Source organism: Pristiophorus japonicus, chromosome 7 (genome assembly GCF_044704955.1).
Source record: "Pristiophorus japonicus isolate sPriJap1 chromosome 7, sPriJap1.hap1, whole genome shotgun sequence".
NCBI lineage: Eukaryota > Metazoa > Chordata > Chondrichthyes > Pristiophoridae > Pristiophorus > Pristiophorus japonicus.
This window is the reverse complement of record NC_091983.1, coordinates 226,989,462-227,010,672: the sequence shown is the minus strand read 5'-3', so window position 1 is coordinate 227,010,672 and position 21,211 is coordinate 226,989,462. Positions and strand designations below refer to the sequence as shown.

General features: G+C 50.1%; 1 protein-coding gene across 1 annotated transcript in view; it reads right to left on the bottom strand.

The window, feature by feature from the left end:
* Window positions 1-21,211, bottom strand: part of LOC139266679 (equilibrative nucleobase transporter 1-like) — an 84,205-nt gene that overhangs the window by 57,138 nt on the left and 5,856 nt on the right. The window contains exons 2-4 of the mRNA XM_070884269.1: window positions 18,257-18,389; window positions 13,150-13,196; window positions 6,161-6,237 (exon numbers count right to left, since the gene is read on the bottom strand). Of these exons, the coding sequence (XP_070740370.1) occupies window positions 6,161-6,237; window positions 13,150-13,196; window positions 18,257-18,389 (257 nt within the window). The remainder of the gene's footprint in view (window positions 1-6,160; window positions 6,238-13,149; window positions 13,197-18,256; window positions 18,390-21,211) is intronic.

The window sequence follows — 21,211 nt, the reverse complement described above, 5'->3', positions numbered from 1 at the left end:
AGCCTTAAAATATGGGGGAGCCAATTTAAAACCGAGTTGAGAAGGAATTTCTTCTCCAAGAGGGTTGTGAATCTGTGGAATTCTCTGCCCAAGGAAGCAGTTGAGGCTAGCTCATTGAATGTATTCAAGTCACAGATAGATAGATTTTTAACCAATAAGGGAATTAAGGGTATGGGGAGTGGGCGGGTATGTGGAGCTGAGTCCACGGCCAGATCAGCCATGATCTTGTTAAATGGCAGAGCAGGCTCGAGGGGCTAGATGGCCTACTCCTGTTCCTAATTCTTATGTTCTTATGTTCTTATGTTTTAACGAGATTGCTTCTGGAAATCATGGGTGGGTAGAGGGTAGAATTAGTGGGACTGGCACTTGAAGTAGCAACACTGGCTGGAGGAATGGGTGAGATGGGGGACGACACAGTTAATTCAGAGACTCGGTCCTGAACTTAAAGAAAGGAAACTTCGATGGTATGAGATGTGATTTGGCTCGGATAGACTGGCGAACGATACTTAAAGGGTTGGCGGTGGATAGGCAATGGCAGACATTTAAAGATCACATGGATGAATTACAACTCTTGTACATCCCTGTCTGGCATAAAAATAAAACAGGAAAGGTGTCTCAACCGCAGCTAACAAGGGAAATTAGGGATAGTGTTAAATCCAAGGAAGAGACATATAATTTGGCCAGAAAAAACAGCAAACCTGAGGACTGGGGAAATTTAGAATCCAGCAGAGGAGGACTAAGGGTTTAATAAGGAGGGGGAAATAGAGTATGAGAGTAAGCTTGCAGAGAATACAAATACTGACTGCAAAAGCTTCTCTAGATATGTGAGGAGAAAAAGATTAGTGAAGACTAATGTAGGCCCCTTGCAATCCACTCTGTATACCGGAGCTGGCTGTGGTGTCCCGCCCATTACCGGCATACATAGAAACATAGAAACATAGAAAATAAATGCAGTAGCAGCCCTTCGAGCCTGCACCGCCATTCAATATGATCATTGCTGATCATGCAACTTCAGTACCCTACTCCCACTTTCTCTACATACCCCCGATCCCCTTAGCCGTAAGGGTCACATCTGACTCCCTTTTGAATATATCTAACGGACAGGACTCCACCACTTTCCGTGGTAGAGAATTCCACAGGTTCACCACTCTCTGGGTGAAAAGGTTTCTCCTCATCTCGATCCTGTATGGTTTACCCCTTATCATTAGACTGTGACCCCTGGTTCTGGACTTCCCCAATATCGGGAACATTCTTCCTGCATCTAATTTGTCCAATCCTGTCAGAATTTCATATGTTTCTATGAGATTCCCTCTCATTCTTCTAAATTCCAGTGAATACAAGCCTAGTCGATCCACTCTTTCCTCATATGTCAGTCCTACCATCCCGGGAATCAGTCTGGTGAACTTTCTGTGCTGTAAACAAACTGTGATTCTTGGAGAGACCTTGTGGACCCAGCCATGATAGTGTGTGTGGTGGGCGATGTCACAGCTTCCATTGCAGCACAGGCGGAAGTGACACAACGTCTCACAGCTGCAGTGGAAGCTGAGAGTGCCGCCATCATGGCTGGGTTTATGAATATCGTATGGAGCTTGCAGGGTGTTGCAGGTCAGTAATCTGGCCTCTAACAGATTGCTAGGAATGCTGAGGTGCCATCCCCGGGGAGTGGCAATGGGTCTGTGCAGGACCCTCTCTCAGTATGACAGCATTCCTACTCCCACCACTGCCACTCCGTCATTGTACTTGCTGCTGCCTGTCAGACAGCCAGCCCAGATGGTGCAGTCTACAGCTGGGCCTTCTAGATCCACACCTGGTTGAGATGGTCCTGCAAGGCCAGCTGTAGTCTCCCCCCTGGAAACTCAGCAGCCTTCCACCAGCCATGCTTCAGTCACTGGGGGAGCACTGCGTAGGAGCACGAGAGTAGGAGAGGTCACACAAACGGCAGGCACTAAGGGATTGCACAAGTATGATTGGTTGATATTGCACTGTTAATTGAACACTTATAAATTCATTAATTTTGTTTAGAATTTTTGTTTTGTGGTGGCTCTCATTCCAGCTTTGTGCCCAGGAGGACGCTGCGATGTTCTGTGACAGAGGGATGGTATGATGGGGATGTGGTGAGTGACAGGGATCTGGGCCTTCATTCATTGGAATCTGACTTGGATGAGACGACACGGACAGCCTGTCCGGAAGGGGAATTTGCTGCCTGCCCCACAAGAACATAAGAAATATGAGGAGTAGGCCATTTGGCCCCTCGAGCCTGCTCCGCCATTTAATATCATGGCTGATCTGATCATGGACTCAGCTCCGCCTCCCTGCCCGCTCCCCATAATCCTTTATTCCCTTATCGCTCAAAAATCTGTCTATCGCCGCCTTAAATATACTCAAACACCAGCCTCCACAGCTCTCTGGGGCAGAGAATTCCACAGATTTACAACCCTCAGAGAATAAATTCCTCCTCATCTCAGTTTTAAATGAGCTATCCCTTATTCTGATACTATGTCCCCTAGTTTTAGTTTCCACTATGAATGGAAATATCCTCTCTGTATCCACCTTGTCGAGCCCCCTCATTACCTTCGATAAGATCACCTCTCATTCGTCGGAACTCCAATGAGTATGGGCCCAACCTACTCAACCTATCTTCATAAGTCAACCCCCTCATCTCCAGAATCAACCTAGTGAACCTTCTCTGAACAGCCTCCAATGCAAGTATATCCATCCTTAAATACGGAGACCAAAACTTTCGCAGCACTCCAGATGTGGCCTCACCAATACCCTGTACAGTTATTGCAGGACTTCTCTGCTTTTATACTCTATCCCCCTTGAAATACGGAGAGACTGGATCAACTGGGCCTTTATACACTGGCGTTTAGAAGGATGAGAGGGGATCTCATAGAAATGTATAAGATTCTGACGGGATGGGACAGGTTTGATGCGGGAAGAATGTTCCCGATGTTGAGGAAGTCCAGAACCAGGGGACACAGTCTTAGGATAAGGGGTAGACCATTTAGGACTGAGATGAGGAAGAACTTCTTCACTCAGAGAGTCGTTAACCTGTGGAATTCCCTGCCGCAGAGAGTCGTTGATGCCAGTTCATTGGATATATTCAAGAGGGAGTTAGATATGGCCCTTAAGGCTAAAAGGATCAACGGGTATGGAGAGAAAGCGGGAAAGGGATACTGAGGTGAATGATCAGCCATGATCATATTGATTGGTGGTGCAGGCTCGAAGAGCCGAATGGCCTACTCCTGCACCTATTTTCTATGTATCTATGTTTCTAAATAAAGGCCAACATTTCATTTGCCTTCCTGATCACTTGCTGTACCTGCATACTAACTTTTTGTGTTTCATGCACAAGGACCTCAGGTCCCTCTGTACTGCAGCACTTTGCAATTTTTCTCCATTTAAATTATAATTTGCATTTCTATTTTTTCTGCCAAGGTGGATAACCTCACAGTTTCCCACATTATACTCCATCTACCAAATTTTTTCCCACTCACTTAGCCTGTCTATATCCCTTTGCAGATTTCTCATGTCCTCCTTACAATGTGCTCTCCCACCCATCTTTCTATCAGCAAACTTGGCTATCTTACACTCGGTCCCTTCATCCAAATCATTAATGTAGATTGTAAATAGTTGAGGACCTAGCACTGATCCCTGCAGCACCTAACTAGTTACTGTTTGCCAACTGGAAAATGATTCATTTATCCCAACTCTGTTTTCTGTTAGTTAGCCAATCCTCTATCCACGCTAATATATTAATCCCAACCCCATGAACTTTTATCTAGTGCAGTAACCTTTTATGTACCTTATCAAATGCTTTCTGGAAATCCAAACACATCACATCCACTAACCACCCTACTGGTTACATCCTCAAAGAACTCCAGCAAATTTGACAAACGTGATTTCACTTTCATAAAACCATGTTGGCTCTGCTTGATTGAATCATGATTTTCCAAGTGTCCAGCTACTGCCTCCTCCCTACATCCTCGTTTTCCTGATCTTCCACTTCCTTTTGCTCCTCTTCCTCTGCTTCCTCATCCTCCTTTTCTCCCTCCTCCTCTTTTTGAGGTGGTCCCACAATCCCTGCAGGCAACTGCAGCACTCCCTCAGGACTGCCCCTTTGACAGTGCAGCACTCTCTCAGTACTGCCCCTTTGACAGTGCAGCGCTCCATCAGTACTGCTCCTCTGACAGTGCAGCGCTCCATCAGTACTGCTCCTCTGACAGTGCAGCACTCTCTCAGTACTGCCCCTCTGACAGTGTAGCACTCTCTCAGTACTGCCCCTTTGACAGTGCAGCACTCTCTCAGTACTGCTCCTCTGACAGTGCAGCACTCTCTCAGTACTGCCCCTCTGACAGTGCAGCACTCTCTCAGTACTGCCCCTCTGACAGTGCAGCACTCTCTCAGTACTGCTCCTCTGACAATGCAGCACTCTCTCAGTACTGCCCCTCTGACAGTGCAGCACTCTCTCAGTACTGCCCCTCTGACAGTGCAGCACTCTCTCAGTACTGCCCCTCTGACAGTGCAGCACTCCCTCAGTACTGCCCCTCTGACAGTGCAGCACTCTCTCACTACTGCCCCTCTGACAGTACAGCACTCTCTCGGTACTGCTCCTCTGACATTGCAGCACTCTCTCAGTACTGCCCCTCTGACAGTGCAGCACTCCCTCAGTACTGCCCCTCTGACAGTGCAGCACTCTCTCAGTACTGCCCCTCTGACAGTGCAGCACTCCCTCAGTACTGCCCCTCTGACAGTGCAGCACTCTCTCAATACTGCCCCTCTGACAGTGCAGCACTCCCTCAGTACTGCCCCTCTGACAGTGCAGCACTCTCTCAGTACTGCCCCTCTGACAGTGCAGCACTCTCTCAGTACTGCCCCTCTGACAGTGCAGCACTCTCTCACTACTGCCCCTCTGACAGTGCAGCACTCTCTCACTACTGCCCCTCTGACAGTACAGCACTCTCTCGGTACTGCCCCTCTGACAGTGCAGCACTCTCTCAGAACTGCCCCTCTGACAGTGCAGCTCTCCCTCAGTACTGCCCCTCTGACAGTGCAGCACTCTCTCAGTACTGCCCCTCTGACAGTGCAGCACTCTCTCAGTACTGCCCCTCTGACAGTGCAGCACTCTCTCACTACTGCCCCTCTGACAGTACAGCACTCTCTCGGTACTGCTCCTCTGACAGTGCAGCACTCTCTCAGTACTGCCCCTCTGACAGTGCAGCACTCTCTCAGTACTGCCCCTCTGACAGTGCAGCACTCTCTCAGTACTGCCCCTCTGACAGTGCAGCACTCTCTCAGTACTGCCCCTCTGACAGTGCAGCACTCTCTCACTACTGCCCCTCTGACAGTGCAGCACTCTCTCACTACTGCCCCTCTGACAGTGCAGCACTCTCTCAGTACTGCTCCTCTGACAGTGCAGCACTCTCTCAGTACTGCCCCTCTGACAGTGCAGCACTCCCTCAGTACTGCCCTTCTGACAGTGCAGCACTCCCTCAGTACTGCCCCTCTGACAGTGCAGCACTCTCTCAATACTGCCCCTCTGACAGTGCAGCACTCCCTCAGTACTGCCCCTCTGACAGTGCAGCACTCTCTCAGTACTGCCCCTCTGACAGTGCAGCTCTCCCTCAGTACTGCCCCTCTGACAGTGCAGCACTCTCTCAGTACTGCCCCTCTGACAGTGCAGCACTCTCTCAGTACTGCCCCTCTGACAGTACAGCACTCTCTCACTACTGCCCCTCTGACAGTACAGCACTCTCTCGGTACTGCTCCTCTGACAGTGCAGCACTCTCTCAGTACTGCCCCTCTGACAGTGCAGCACTCCCTCAGTACTGCCCCTGTGACAGTGCAGCATTCTCTCAGTACTGCCCCTCTGACAGTGCAGCACTCCCTCAGTACTGCCCCTCTGACAGTGCAGCACTCTCTCAGTACTGCCCCTCTGACAGTACAGCACTCTCTCGGTACTGCTCCTCTGACAATGCAGCACTCTCTCAGTACTGCCCCTCTGACAGTGCAGCACTCCCTCAGTACTGCCCCTCTGACAGTGCAGCACTCTCTCAGTACTGCCCCTCTGACAGTGCAGCTCTCCCTCAGTACTATCCCTCTCACAGTGCAGCACTCTCTCAGTACACTTCATGCTCTATCACACACAATCCTACATTACCTGAAAGTTTGTCATGAAAAAACACCTTCCTCCCACTGCCATCAGACAGAGTGCAGGGAACAACAGTGCTGCTGAAGCTGCAACAGAGGGAGAGAGGGAGTGTGAGAAAGAGAGAAAGAACTTTCATTTATACAGTGCCTTTCACCACCTTAGGACGTCCCAAAATCTTTACAGCCAATTAATTACTTTATCTTAACATTATTGTAATGTAGGAAATCCAGCAGTCAATTTGTGCCCAGCAAGCTCCCACAAACAGCAACCTGATAAATGATCAGATCTGCTGTTTTTTTTAGTGTGATGTTGGTTGATGGATAAATATTGGGCGCCCTTCGTCTACTCAATGGAAAAAGAGGGAGGGGTTCCGTTAGCAGCTCTTGGGGCCACTGGCCAGCGACAGATCCCTCGCCTCGTATCAGAAGGGCATCAGTGCCGAGGCCCGTATCTACTATGGGGCTCTGTTCTCTGCGGATCCGTCCTATCGAGGTTGCTCGCATTGTTTTGTGCGAGGACCTGCTGAAGGTCAGCCCGAAGGGTGGCGAGCAGCTCGATGCCCCGCTAAGCCTGGGGGAGCTGGCCAGTGCCCTCAGTCCATTCTCGAGGGGAAAGTCCCCAGGGCTGGACGGTCAGACCGTGGAGTTCTGGGATGTTCTGGGGTGGGGGTGGGCGACGACTTGTGAGTCCTGGGGAAAGTCTGGAGGCCGGGGAGATATCCCTCTCTCAGTGCAGGGCAGTCATCATCCCGCTGCCCAAGAGGGAAAATCTGCCCCTACTGAAGATCTGGCGCCTGGTCTCCCTCCTCAGCATGAACGACAAGTCTTTGCTTGCCTTGGCACCATGCTGGCCCAAATGATCCACCCCGACCAGTCCTGCACAGTTCAGGGCCGCACCATCCACAACAGCATCCATCTGTTTCGGGACCTGGTCCACCATTCCCAGAGGACTGGTCTGTCGGTGGCATTCCTTTCCCTGGATCAGGAGAAAGTTTTCAACAGGATGGATCACGAGTGCCTCTTCAGGATACATTCAGCTCATGCGCACATTCAGATTCAGGACACATTTTTTTAAACTCGAACTGACTTGCGTGGAGTGTCTGATTAAATTCAGCGGGTCTTTGACGGCGACCCTTGGCTTCGGGATATGGGACCGTCAGGAATGCCCCTTGTCTGGCCAGTTCCATGCTTTCTGTCTGGAGACTTTCCTGCATCTTTTGCGGAAGATGTTTACGGGACGGTCTCTCCAAGGGCCGGGCGTGGAGGTCGTGCTCTCGGCTTACGTCGCTGACGTGCTCCTCATGGTCACGGATGCCGTTGTTTTGCGGAGGTTGCGCGAGTGCCAACGGGTCTAATCTGCCGCGTCCTCTGTGAGGATCAACTGGGAGAAATGTTCCGCACTCCTGGTCAGTCAGTGGTGGGAGGAGCTCAGAAATTATACCTGGAGTACAACTCATCTCCTCAACCTGGGAGTTTACCTTAGCCCTGCTGAGGAAGCCTGGCTGGCAAACTGGCAAGTGCTGGAGGCTAAAGTCATTGCTCACCGAGGGCGCTGGACAGGACTGCTCCAAGTGCTGTCCTACAGGGGTAGGGCGCTGGTCATAAACCAACTGATGGCCGCTATGTTGTGGTACTGGTTGGTCACTTTGATACATCCCCCGCCCCTCCCCCGAATCTGTTGCTGTCATGTATTCAACCAGCATTGTAACCCATGTATAAACTGACCTAAGTTGTACACCGTGAGAACACTGACCACTAGGTGGGAGACATTCCTAACCTGGACCTTCAGGTATAAAAGGGGAAGCTCCACCCACCTTCATCGCTTGAGTGCTAAGGAATAAAGGACAGGTCACAGACTGACCTTCTCTCAAGCATGGGCCTCGTGTGCATTTATACTGTGTAGTAAGGACGTATCAATGGCGACAAGAAACTAGGATTTAAACCACGCGAGCATGGCCACTAGCAGAACAGACGAGAGATACTGTGTTAAGGAATGGTTGGGACAGAGATTCAACATTGTTAAAGCAGCACACAGTTCTCCAGGCAGACAAGGGCAGTCAGGCATGCCCCAACATGTAGTCGAACCCAGAGGGGGAGTTCGACAGAGACAATGGGAAGCTGAACAGCGATTCACGCCATTACAAGGGACAATGCGGCCAGTAATGGGGCCATCAACACCTGTTAATGGTGCACTCAAGGACAATAACAGGGGCAGTCAGGGACGATCGACTGGCAAGGGACCTTTTGTTTCAAACCGCAACTCATGCTGGAGGCGTGGAGGCATACATTCAGCCGGAGTTTGCAGAGATGAGCAAAATACCTGCAGAAATTGCAGAAATGGACACTGGGGGAAATCGCTGGAAGCTGAAGTTCAGCGAGTTCATGTGGAGTACGTATACAGTTCATACACCAGGACGCCACCGATAATGATGAAAGTGCTCCTCAATGGCATCCCAGTATCAATGGAGTTAGACACGGGTGCCAGCCAGTCCCTGATGGGTATCAAACAGTTCAAAAAGTTGTGGGCATCCAAGGCCAGGAGGCCAAAATTATTGCCGATTGACGCACAGCTACGGACTTACACAAAGCAGATCATTCCGGTGCTGGGCAGCGCCATGGTAGTCGTGACCCACAAAGATTCGGAGAACAGGTTGCCACTCTGGATTGTCCCAGGGGGTGGTCCCGCACTACTGGGGAGGAGTTGGCTTGCTGTCATGAACTGGAAATGGGGTGATGTCAATGCAATTTCCTCTGTGGAGCGAGTATCATGCTCACAGGTCCTGGACAAATTTGACTCATTATTTCAACCCGGCATTGGCACTTTCATGGGGGCCAAGGTAATGATTCACATAAATCCGGACGCCAGGCCAGTACACCACAAGGCCAGAGTGGTGCCGTACGTGATGCGGGAAAAGATAGAAGGCGAATTGGACCGCCTGTTGAGGGAAGGCATCATCTCGCCAGTCGAATTCAGTGACTGGGCGAGCCCAATTGTGCGGGTGCTCAAGGCGGATGGGTCGGTCAGGATATGTGGCGATTACAAGGCCACCATCAATCGGGTGTCACTCCAAGACCAGTACCCGCTACCGAGAGCGGAGGACCTCTTTGCGACGCTATCCGGTGGCAAACTTTTTTCAAAATTGGACCTGACCTCAGCTTACATGACCCAGGAGCTGGCGAGTGAGTCGAAGAAGCTGACCACCATCATGACACACAAGGGGTTGTTTGAGTACAACAGATGTCCTTTCGGGATTCGCTCGGCCGCCGCGATCTTCCAATGAAATATGGAAAGCCTCCTCAAGTCGATTCCAAGGACGGTGGTTTTTCAGGACGACATCCTCATTACGGGTTACGATACTGAAGAACACCTCCACAACATGGAGGAGGTGCTACGCAGACTGGATCTGGTAGGTCTGCGACTGAAAAAGGCGAAGTGCGCCTTCCTAGCTCCAGAGATAGAATTACTGGGGATGAGAGTAGCAGCAGACGGGATCAGCCCTACTGCATCCAAGACGGAAGCGATCCAGAGAGCACCCAGACCCCGTAACACGACGGAGCTGTGTTCGTTCCTGGGGCTCCTGAACTATTTTGGTAACTTTCTTCCCAAATTGAGCACGCTGCTAGAGCCGCTACATGTGCTCCTACGCAAAGGTCGCGAATGGGTCTGGGGGGACAGCCAGGAAAGAGCTTTTAATAGAGCACGCAATTTGTTATGTTCCAACAATCTGTTAACGCTATATGACCCATATAAGAAACTTGTGTTAACGTGCGATGCGTCGTCCTATGGTGTCGGGTGTGTGTTGCAGCATGTCAATGCCAAGGGTCAGTTACAGCCGGTAGCTTATGCCTCCAGGAGTCTGTTCCAGGCAGAAAGGGGCTACGGGATGGTAGAAAAGGAGGCGCTCGCATGTGTATATTCGGTAAAGAAAATGCACCAGTACCTGTTTGGCAGGAAATTTGAGCTGGAGACAGATGACAAACCCCTAACATCCCTTTTGGCCGACAACAAGGCCATAAATGCAAACGCATCGGCCCGCATACAGAGGTGGGCACTCACGTTAGCTGCCTATGACTACACAATTCGGCACAGACCGGGCACCAAAAACTGCGCCGATGCACTCAGCAGGCTCTCGCTAGCCACTACTGAGGGGGCTACCGAGCATGGTGCTGAGATGGTCATGGCTGTTGAAGCTTTCGGAAGCGAAGGCTCACCCGTGACAGCCCGTCAGATTAAAGTCTGGACAAATAGAGACCCGCTATTGTCTCTAGTCAAGAAATGTGTCCTGAATGGGGACTGGGCAGCCACGTACAGGGCATGCCCTGAGAAATTTAAACCATTTCACAGGCGCAAGGATGAACTCTCGATTCAGGCCGATTGCCTACTGTGGGGAAACCACGTAGTCATGCCCCAGATGGGCAGAGAGGTGTTCATCAGAGAACTCCACAATGGGCACCCGGGCATTGTCACGATGAAGGCAATTGTCAGGTCACACGTTTGGTGGCCAGGGATAGACGCAGATCTGGAACTTTGTATTCGCAGCTGCAACACATGTGCCCAGCTGGGCCATGCGCCCAGGGAAGCCCCCCTTAGCCCCTGGCCATGGCCCGCCAAGCCTTGGTCACGCATCCATGTGGACTACGCAGGTCCTTTCATGGGGAAAATGTTTTTGGTTGTAGTAGACGCCTACTCCAAAAGGATCGAGTGTGACATTTTAAATTCAAGCACATCCTCTGCCACGGTCGAAAGTCTACGGGCAATGTTTGCCGCCCACGGTCTACCGGACATCTTGGTCAGTGACAATAGCCCATGCTTCACAAGCACTGAATTCCAGGACTTCTTGGCAGGCAATGGAATTAACCATGTTAGAACGGCACCATTCAAGCCGGCCTGAAACGGCCAGGCAGAACGAGCAGTGCAGATAATCAAACAGGGGATGCTCAGATTCCAAGGGGATTACCTACAAACCCGCTTATCACGCCTCCTGTTGGCCTATAGAACCCGACCACACTCGCTCACAGGGGTTCCACCCGCAGAGCTACTAATGAAAAGGACGCTCAAAACCCGATTATCCCTTATACACCCCACCATGAAAGAAATTGTCGAGAGCAGGCGCCAGTCACAATATCACTACCATGACAGGAATGCGAGGGCGCGATGTATTGATGTAAATTATCCTGTTTTTGTCCTCAACTACGCTGCAGGGCCCAAATGGCTCGCAAGCACTGTGGTTGCCAAAGAGGGAAATAGGATTCTGGTAGTTAAACTTACCAATGGACAAATCTGCCGCAAACATGTGGATCAAACAAAAAGGAGGTTCAGCAGCCCCACAGAAGAAGCAGAGGAAGAACACGATATAGAGTTCACTCCACCACAGGTGACCGAACACCGGAACCAAAGGGAGGAGAGCCCAGTCACTGTGGGCAGTCCGGACAGGCCTGAGGCACTGCAAACAGCAGACACTCAGGCCAGCGCCCAACAACCGGAGCCCCAACTCAGGCACTCTACAAGGGAGCGTAAACCACCAGAGAGACTCAACCTGCGATCCCAATAAGACTTTGGGGGGGGGGAGGTGATGTCATGTATTCAACCAGCATTGTAACCCATGTATAAACTGACCTAAGTTGTACACCGTGAGAACACTGACCACGAGGTGGGAGACACTCCTAACCTGGACCTTCAGGTATAAAAGGCGAACTTCCACCCACCTTCATCACTTGAGTGCTAAGGAATAAAGGGCAGGTCACAGACTGACCTTCTCTCAAGCATGGGCCTCGTGTGCATTTATACTGTGTAGTAAGGACGTATCAGTCGCCAAGATTCAGAAGATGCTTGTTGACTTCTTCAGGATCAAAGGGAAGCATTGGGTCTGTGCCATGGTTATCCGACTCCTGCTTAGAGAGGGCGGTCAGGCGCTGGTGTGGGTGTGTACCCAGGCTGCGATCTTCCGTCTTCAGACCCTGTAGAGATATCTGTACGTCAGGGATCCTCCCAGATCGTGTGCGCTGGCGACGTATTTCTTCCGCTAGCTGCATGGCCTCAATTATAGCACTCAGCTATTGCCAATAAATCTGGGGTGTGGCTGGGCCTCCTTGCAGGAGCTGCCTGTCTTTTACCATGTAATGATCAGGATCTGCAAAGCTGTCACCTCCAGCCGGAGTTCTCCCCCGTCAGGAGTGATGGCTATACTCCGGGAGCTGCTGCTCAGGAATCCGTACCTCCACGTCCGCGTGTCACGTGACTGGCAGAGGGAAAGACACTGGCTGGCAAGGTGACCAGAGTCAGGGGCCTATTGGATAAAGGAGGAGCGGGCTGGATGTTCCATGAAGAGTTGGCACAACGCATGTCATGGCACGGTGTCTGGTCCATGGCCAAAGCCATCGAGACGCTAAAAGAGGCACTTAGCCCTGACTCCACGAGGCGTGTCGAGGAGGCTCAAGTGTATGGAGCGGTCCTGTCCATGTTTTCTCATCGGCACCAGGGCTCGAATCCTCCCTCGGGATCCGGTGCCTCACAGCTTGAGCCATCTCCTGGAGATCTCTGCCGTGCTTTTCCACTCTGCACGGAGGGGTTTCCTGTACGGGCTACTCTTGCACACTCTCCACTTTGTCTTCCTCGTCTGCTGTCCGGACACGCCTTGGTGGGCCATCTTCCCCCGCAGAGGAGGCGGGGTTCCCCAGTGGAGGTTACTCCATGTGGGACTCCTCCCCTTTTCTATTGGGCAGATGGAACCAGCCATCAAACACTGAACTCAACATGGAAAAAGAGTCAGTAACTAAGGACTGGTGCTCTATCCTTCACTCTATCCAACTTTTACAATGCTGATAGAGTTAGATGAGGAAGGATGGGAGGAGGCTGGAGTGGAGCACAAAAGCCGGCATGGACTGATTGGGCCGAATGGCCTGTTTCTGTGCTGTATATTCTACGTAATTCTATGCAGGTATTGAAGGACCATGTGTGGGACCTCACTGGGTTCTGACAGGGGGAGGGGCTAGACTTACCAGCAGTGGAGAAGGCGATGATCAGAGTCGCGGTGGTGTGGAGGAATCTGTGGAGATAAAAATCAGAGCTTAGTTTGAACTCCTTTGTCCACACATTCACCTCCCCTTCCCCTGAAAGGAATGAGCTCCCAGTTATCCAACGTCTCTCACCACATCAGGATGACCCAAAGCGCTTCACAGCCAATGAAGTACTTGATAAACAGACCCAGAGTACAAAAGCAAGAAGTTATTGCTAAATCCTTCATAAACCACTGGTTAGGCCTCAACTGGAGCCTTGTGTTCAATTCTGGGCACCGCACTTTAGGAAGGATGTCAAGGCACTAGAGGGCGCAGGGGGGATTTACCAGAATGGTACCAGGGATGAGAGACTTCTGTTATTTGGAGAGACTGGAGAACCTAGGGTTGTTCTCCTTCGAGAAGAGAAGGTTAAAAGGATAATTGATACAGATGTTCAAAATGATGACCGGTTTTGATCGAATAAATAAGGAGGAACTGTTTCCAGTGGAAGGTGGGTCAGGAACCAGAGGACACAGATTTAAGGTCATTGGTGATAGAACCAGAGGCAACATGAGGGAAAAAATTAAGCAACGAGTTGTTATAATCTGGAATGCACTGCCTGAGGACAGTGGAAGCAGATACAACAATTTTCAAAAAGGAATTGGATCAATACTTGAAGGACTCTGGGGAAAGAGCAGGGAAGTGGGTCTAATCGTGCAACTCTTTCAAAGCACAGGCAGCATGGGCCAAATGACCTCCTTCTGTGCTGTATCAGTCTATGATTCTATAAGTGCTTTTTAAAGTGCAGCCACTATTGTAATGTAGGAAACATGGCAGCCAATTTGTGCACAGCAAGCTCCCACAAAGAGCAATGTGATAATTGTTATGTATTGAATAAAGAGTCTGACCAGATACTGTGAGCTCAAAGTAAGGTGTGACCGCAGTCCTTTATTACAGGTCTCCAGAGTGCCTCTACAGCGTGTGAGGCCTCCTTATGTACAGGTGCTCCCAAGGGATTGTGGGATCCTTTGGGACTCCAGGGGATGAGCCCTCCGGTGGTTAAACAAGGTATTTACGGGTTTACATATGTACAAATAATGATCAGCTTTTTTTATTGATGTTGATCAATCTTAGCCCCAGGACACTGACCCTCCCACTGAAAATGCTCTCCCTTATCCCATTGTCTCCTGTGCCCTCTCTAAACCTATCGTCATTGTCCCAGTGCCAGTACTGAGGGAGCACCGCACTGTGGGAGGGGCCTTACTGAGGGAGCACCGCACTGTGGGAGGGGCCGTACTGAGGGAGCACCGCACAGTGGAAGGGGCCATACTGAGGGAGTGCTGCACTGTGGGAGGGGCCATACTGAGGGAGCACTGCACTGTGGGAGGGGCCGTATGAGGGAGCACTGCACTGTGGGAGGGGCCGTACTGAGGGAGTGCTGCACTGTGAGAGACAGACTATTATCTGAATAGTGACAGATTAGGCTAAGGAGAGGTGCAATGAGACCTGGGTGTCATGGTACATCAGTCATTGAAGGTTGGCATGCAGGTACAGCAGGTGGTTAAGAAAGCAAATGGCATGTTGGCCTTCATAGCGAGGGGATTTGAGTACAGGGGCAGGGAGGTGTTGCTACAGTTGTAAGGGCCTTTTGTGTACGGTTTTGGTCTCCTAACTTGAGGAAGGACATTCTTGCTATTGAGGGAGTGCAGCAAAGGTTCACCAGACTGATTCCCGGGATGACGGATCTGACCTATCAAGAACGACTGGATCAACTGGGCTTGTATTCACTGGAGTTCAGAAGAATGAGAGGGGATCTCATAGAAACGTTTAAAATTCTGACGGGTTTAGACAGGTTAGATGCAGGAACAATGTTCCCAATGTTGGGGAAGACCAGAACCAGGGCTCACAGTCTCAGGATAAGGGGTAAGCCATTTAGGACCGAGATGAGGAGAAACTTCTTCACCCAGAGAGTGGTGAACCTTAGGAATTCTCTACCACAGAAAGTTGTTGAGGCCAATTCACTAAATATATTCAAAAAGGAGTTCGATATAGTCCTTACTACGAGGGGAATCAAGGGGTATGGCGAGAAAGCAGGAATGGGGTACTGAAGTTGCATGTTCAGCCATGAACTCATTGAATGGCGGTGCAGGCTAGAACGGCCGAAGGGCCTACTCCTGCACCTATTTTCTATGTTTCTACGTTTCTGAGAGGGGCAGTACTGAGGGAGTGCTGCACTGTGAGAGGGGCAGTACTGAGGGAGTGCTGCACTGTGGGAGAGGCAGTACTGAGGCAGTGCTGCACTGTGGGAGGGGCAGTACTGAGGGAGTGCTGCACTGTGGGAGGGGCAGTACTGAGGGAGTGCTGCACTGTGGGAGAGGCAGTACTGAGGGAGTGCTGCACTGTGGGAGGGGCAGTACTGAGGGAGTGCTGCACTGTGGGAGGGGCAGTACTGAGGGAGTGCTGCACTGTGGGAGGGGCAGTACTGAGGGAGTGCTGCACTGTGGGAGGGGCAGTACTGAGGGAGTGCTGCACTGTGGGAGGGGCAGTACTGAGGGAGTGCTGCACTGTGGGAGGGTCAGTACTGAGGGAGTGCTGCACTATGGGAGAGGCAGTACTGAGGGAGTGCTGCACTGTGGGAGGGGCAGTACTGAGGGTTCGCTGCACTGTGGGAGGGGCAGTACTGAGGGTTCGCTGCACGGTGGGAGGGGCAGTACTGAGGGTTCGCTGCACGGTGGGAGGGGCAGTACTGAGGGTTCGCTTCACGGTGGGAGGGGCAGTACTGAGGGTTCGCTGCACTGTGGGAGGGGCAGTACTGAGGGTTCACTGCACTGTGGGAGGGGCAGTACTGAGGGAGTGCTGCACTGAGGGAGTGTTGCACAGTAGGAGGGGCAGTCCTGAAGGAGTGCTGTACTGTGGGAGGGGCAGTACTGAGCGAGCGCTGCACTGTGGGAGTGGAAGTACTGAGGAAGAGCTGCACTGTTAGAGATGCCCTCTTTCAAATGAAAAGCTAAACCAATGTCCCTTCCGCCCTCCGAGGTGGACATAAAAGTTCACACAGCTGGTACTGGAAGAACAGGGCAATTATCCCCGGAATCCTGTGGCCAATATTTATCCCTCACGCACATTACTAAAAATACAGTTGGTGTCCGGTCATATTGCATTTCTCTCTGTGGGAGCTTGCTGTGCATAAATTGACTGCCACGTTTCCTACATTAGAACAGTGACTACAATTTAAAAGAACTTCATTGGTTTTAAAGTGTTTTGGGACATGCTGAGGTGGTGAAAGTATATAGTTCAGTCATAAATTGCTCCAATAAATGCACACAATGTTTTTTGGATTTATTCTGGGAACTATTCTCAGAGTTTACACTGACAACAAATCAAAATAGCAATCAAACTGTATCTCGATTTGGTCTCTCTTCAATTTTCTCTGCTCGAAAGAGAACAACCCCAGTTTCTTCAATCTCTCCACATGACTGAAGTTCCTCATTCCCGGTAAACCTCCTCTGTACCTCTGATATCTTCTTTGTGACATCACAAACACACAGACTACAAGAACATGATGCTTTTATAATATACATCAGCAGTTGTATTTACACAGTAGTCCACTAGGGGGAGCTACATTATACTTCTCCCCCCTTAATGAGTAATTAATCATAACAAAATAATCATCATACATAACTTGCATGGTTATACACATCAAAGATATTCGGGCCAAAATGTCCCCCCGCCCGAAATATTCCATACACAGCACGTTTCTATGGTTTTTACTGCCATGGTGAGTGAGGTCGCCTCTTGAGCAAAATTCTGCTCTTTGTTTTTTTCACTCGGATCCGGAAGTCGCACTTAATGGGGGCGGATATGCGGCGGTGACAAGACTAGAGGGGGGAAGTTGGCGGGGGGGGAGCTGTGGAGTGGTCCCGGTGATGAGGTCAGCACAATGCCACATCACCACGGCTCTCCCCTTCACTTGAAGGTGAGAGCCTGCGCGATCTTTAAACTTCGGTCCACCGGGCCTCTAGGTTGGGTTTCTGCAGGACCAGCGGCCTGGCACTGAAGAGGGGGTGCCAGGCTGTCTGTTGGTGGCCCGGCCGAACCTGGAGGAATAATTGTCGGGCCGACATGGCAGTCGTCCGACAAAATAAAAAACATGGCGGCAGCAGCAGTAGGATCTCCCCTTTAAGGGGAGATGTGCCACCATTACAGAAGGCCTCAGCCTCACTGGACCACCACAAAAAAGCTTGCTTTGGAACCACCGGGCGGGCCGTAAGTTTTCACGGCAGAATTTCGCCGTTGATGGGGGCGGGGCGGGGAGTAGATCGACGGTACACACTGTGATGATGTACTTAGCACGGATCGGCAACAGCGGAGCAGTGGGGGGGAGCGGGTCACCACCGGGATAGCACAGAAGTGGAATTGTGATAATGGCGGCCATTACACGAAAAGTCAGCGGCCATTGCACTCCGCAGTGTGGCCGCCACTTTCCGGTGTTAAAAGGCCGAAAGGAAAGGAGCAATTTCAGCCCCATGGACTTAGTTTACCATATTTACAAACCAAACTTAACCAGGGGTTTCTGTTTCAATGAGGATACCTTCGTTCTCCAAACTTGGTGTTGCAGTTAGACTCATTCTAGGCTGAGCCTGAGGAGAGTTTTTCTTCAAGAGATGCCCTTGATCTACATTTGAACTCTGTACAACTTCAGACTGTCTGCCTGCCTGACTCAGACTTAAATTCTGACTTTCTCTTGGACTTGTTTCTAGTACATCAGAGGTAGGATTTGCTATTGGTACTCTACTTATAACAAGACTATCTGACTCATCAGAAATAATCGAATCATTTCAACTTTCAGCTCCTTCAATATGAACAAACCTAACATTTCCATCATCAAATATGTGCGAGGACCATATATCTTTAATATTCCTGGTAACCACTTTAACCATTTATGGTGATGGTTCTTCACTCTAACCTTCTTATTCAATATTACACATCTCTCTCTTACTCTACCTCTATCATGATTCTCTTTCTGTCTTAATTGTTTCTCTTCTACTGACTGTGTCAAGTCATATCAACCTCTAACAACCCAAAAGCCCAGAAGAGGACAAGTACTTACATGGCCAGGACATGGGTTACCATGGTACCAAAGTGGTCAAACAGTAAACCACTGGGGAAGGCCACAAAGCTGATGGTGCAGGAGGCGAGGGTGAAGATGAGGGTGAAGCGCTCATCCTGCCGATCGCAGTCCACTGAGAGAGAGAAAGAAAGGACGAGAAAGTGAGTGAGACAGACAGAGAGAAAGAGCATCGATTTCTGCAGCGCCTTTCACCAACTCAAGACGTCCCAACTGAAGTCCTTTTGAAGTGTAGTTACTGTTGCAATGTAGAAAACATGGCAGCCAATTTTCACACAGCAAGCCCACACAAACAGAAACGTGATTAATGACCGGATCATCTGTTTTTTTGTGATATTGGTTGTGGGATAAATATTGTCCCTATACCTTGGGCAGAACTGCCCCTGCTCTTCTTCCAATAGTGGCTGTGGGAACTTTTCTTCCACTAAGAGGGCAGACTGGGGCCTTGGTTTAATGTCTCATATGAAAGACGGACCCTCCAACAGTCTGGTGTTCCCTCAGTAATGACTTTCCGACAGTGTGGCCTTCCCTCAGAACTGCCCCTCCAACAGTGTGGCTGTCCTGCAGTATTGTCCCTCTGACAGTGTCGCACTCCCTCAGTACTGCCCCTCTGACAGTGTGGCACTCCCTCAGTAATGCCCCTCCAACAATGTGGCACTCCCACAGTACTGGCCCTCCAACAGTGCGGTGCTCCCTCAATACTGCCTCTCCTATTGACCCTATGCCAATTTGCTCGTGGCTCAGTAAATAATGCAGTGATTACTACCTTTGTGGTTTTGCTTTTCAATTTCGTCCCTCGATGTTCAAACTCTCTCAGCAGAACCTCTTTCTTAGTTCTACCTATGTCATTGGTACCTACATGTACCACGGCAACTGGATGCTCCCCCTCCCACTCCAAGTTCTCCTCCGGCCCGGAGGAGATGTCCTTTACCCTGGCACCAGGTAGGCAACATCGCCTTCGGGATGCACACTCTCGGCTGCAGAGAACCCGATCTATCTCCCGAACTATACTATCCCCAATACAACCATCTGCCTCTTTACTCCCCGCACTTGAATGGCTTTCTGCACCACGGTACTTTGTTCAGTCTGCTTGTCCACCCCGCAGTCTGCACACTTATCCACAAGTTTTGCAAGAACCTAAAATCTATTGGACAAGTGCAGGGACTGAGGCTCCTGCAATACTACCTCCTGGATCCCCTTACCTGCTTCACTCGCAGTCACATGCTCCAGTCCCTGACCATGTGTCAATTCTAAAGTATTTAATCTAGAGGGTGTGGCTGCCTCCTGGAGCAACAGGTCCAAGTAACTTTCTCCCTCTCTCATGTCTCGCAATGGCTGCAGCTCGGACTCCAGCTCCTCAACCTGGAGCCGCAGACACTTACCGCAGATGTAGTCGCCCTCGACCAAAACTTCTCGAACCTCACACATATTGCAGCAACAACACATCTCCTGTTTTCCCATTATTTTATTGAATTAATTAGTTTTGCGTTAATCAAGTATTTACCCTATATAGTTTATCAAATTAGTTAAACAAGTAAAGGTTAGTTTTTAGTATTTAGTTATATGCTATATATTAATTTAAAAGAAAAACTTAGCCCACAATCACTACTAATCACTTACCTGCATTACCTGTGATGTCACATACAGGGTTCTCCTCACCCGGAGCCATGCGATCTCCTGGGAGAGTCATTAACCAGAAAAAAACCCAGGCCAATTGCGGAAAAATCTGGGAAAATTCATCTCCGATCCAACCAGGTGATCAAAACTAGTTCAGGAGATCACACTGGCTGTATGCTGATGGTATGTTGCCTCCCGAGTGCAAGGGTCAAGGATGTCTCAGAACGGCTGCAGGGCATTTTCGAGAGGGAGGGTGAACAGCCAGTTGTCGTGCTGCATATAGGTACCAAAGATATAGGTAAAAAACTGGATGAGGGCCTACAAGCTGATTTTAAGGAGCTAGTTTAAAAAGTGGGACCTCAAAGGTAGTAATCTCAGGATTGCTACCAGTGCCACATGCTAGTCAGAGTAGGAATTGCAGGATAGCTGAGATAAATCGCAGGATAGCTCAGGAATGGTGCAGAAGGGAAGGATTTAAATTCCTGGGACATTGGAACCGGTTCTGCGGGTGGTGAGACCTGTACAAACCGGACGGTCTGCACCTGGGCAGGACCGGAACCAATGTCCTAGGGGGAGTGTTTGCTAGTGCTGTTGGGGAGGGGTTAAACTAATATGGCAGGGGGATGGGAAACTAGGCAGGGAGACAGAGGGAAATAGAATGGGGGCAGAAGCAAAAGATAGAAAGAAGAAAAGTAAAAGAAAAAGTGGAGGGCAGAGAAACCTAAGGCAAAAATCAAAAAGGGCCACATTGCAGCAAAATTTTAAAGGGGCAAAGTGTGTTAAAAGGACAAGCCTGAAGGCTCTGTGCCTCAATGCGAGACGTATTTGTAATAAGGTGGAGGAATTAACTGCGCAGGCAGTAAAGTGTGTTAAAAACGAATATGATATAATTGGTATCATGGAGACATGGCTCCAGGGTGACCAAGGCTGGGAGCTCAACATCCAGGGGTATTCAACATTCAGGAACGATAGACAGAAAGGAAAAGGAGGTGGGGTAGCATTGCTGGTTAAAGAGGAAATTAACGCAATAGTAAGGAAGAGCATTAGCTTGGATGATGTGGAATCTGTATGGGTGGAGCTGACCAAACTGGTAGCAATACGGTGAGGAGGATTTCCTGGAGTGTATTAGGGATGGTTTTCTAGACCAATATGTCGACGAACCAACTGGAGGGCTGGCCATCCTAGATGGGTGATGTGTAATGAGAAAGGACTAATTAGTAATCTTCTTGTGCGAGGCCCCTTGGGGAAGAGTGACCATAATATGGCAGAATTCTTTATTAAGATGGAGAGTGACACAGTTAATTCAGAGACGAGGGTTCT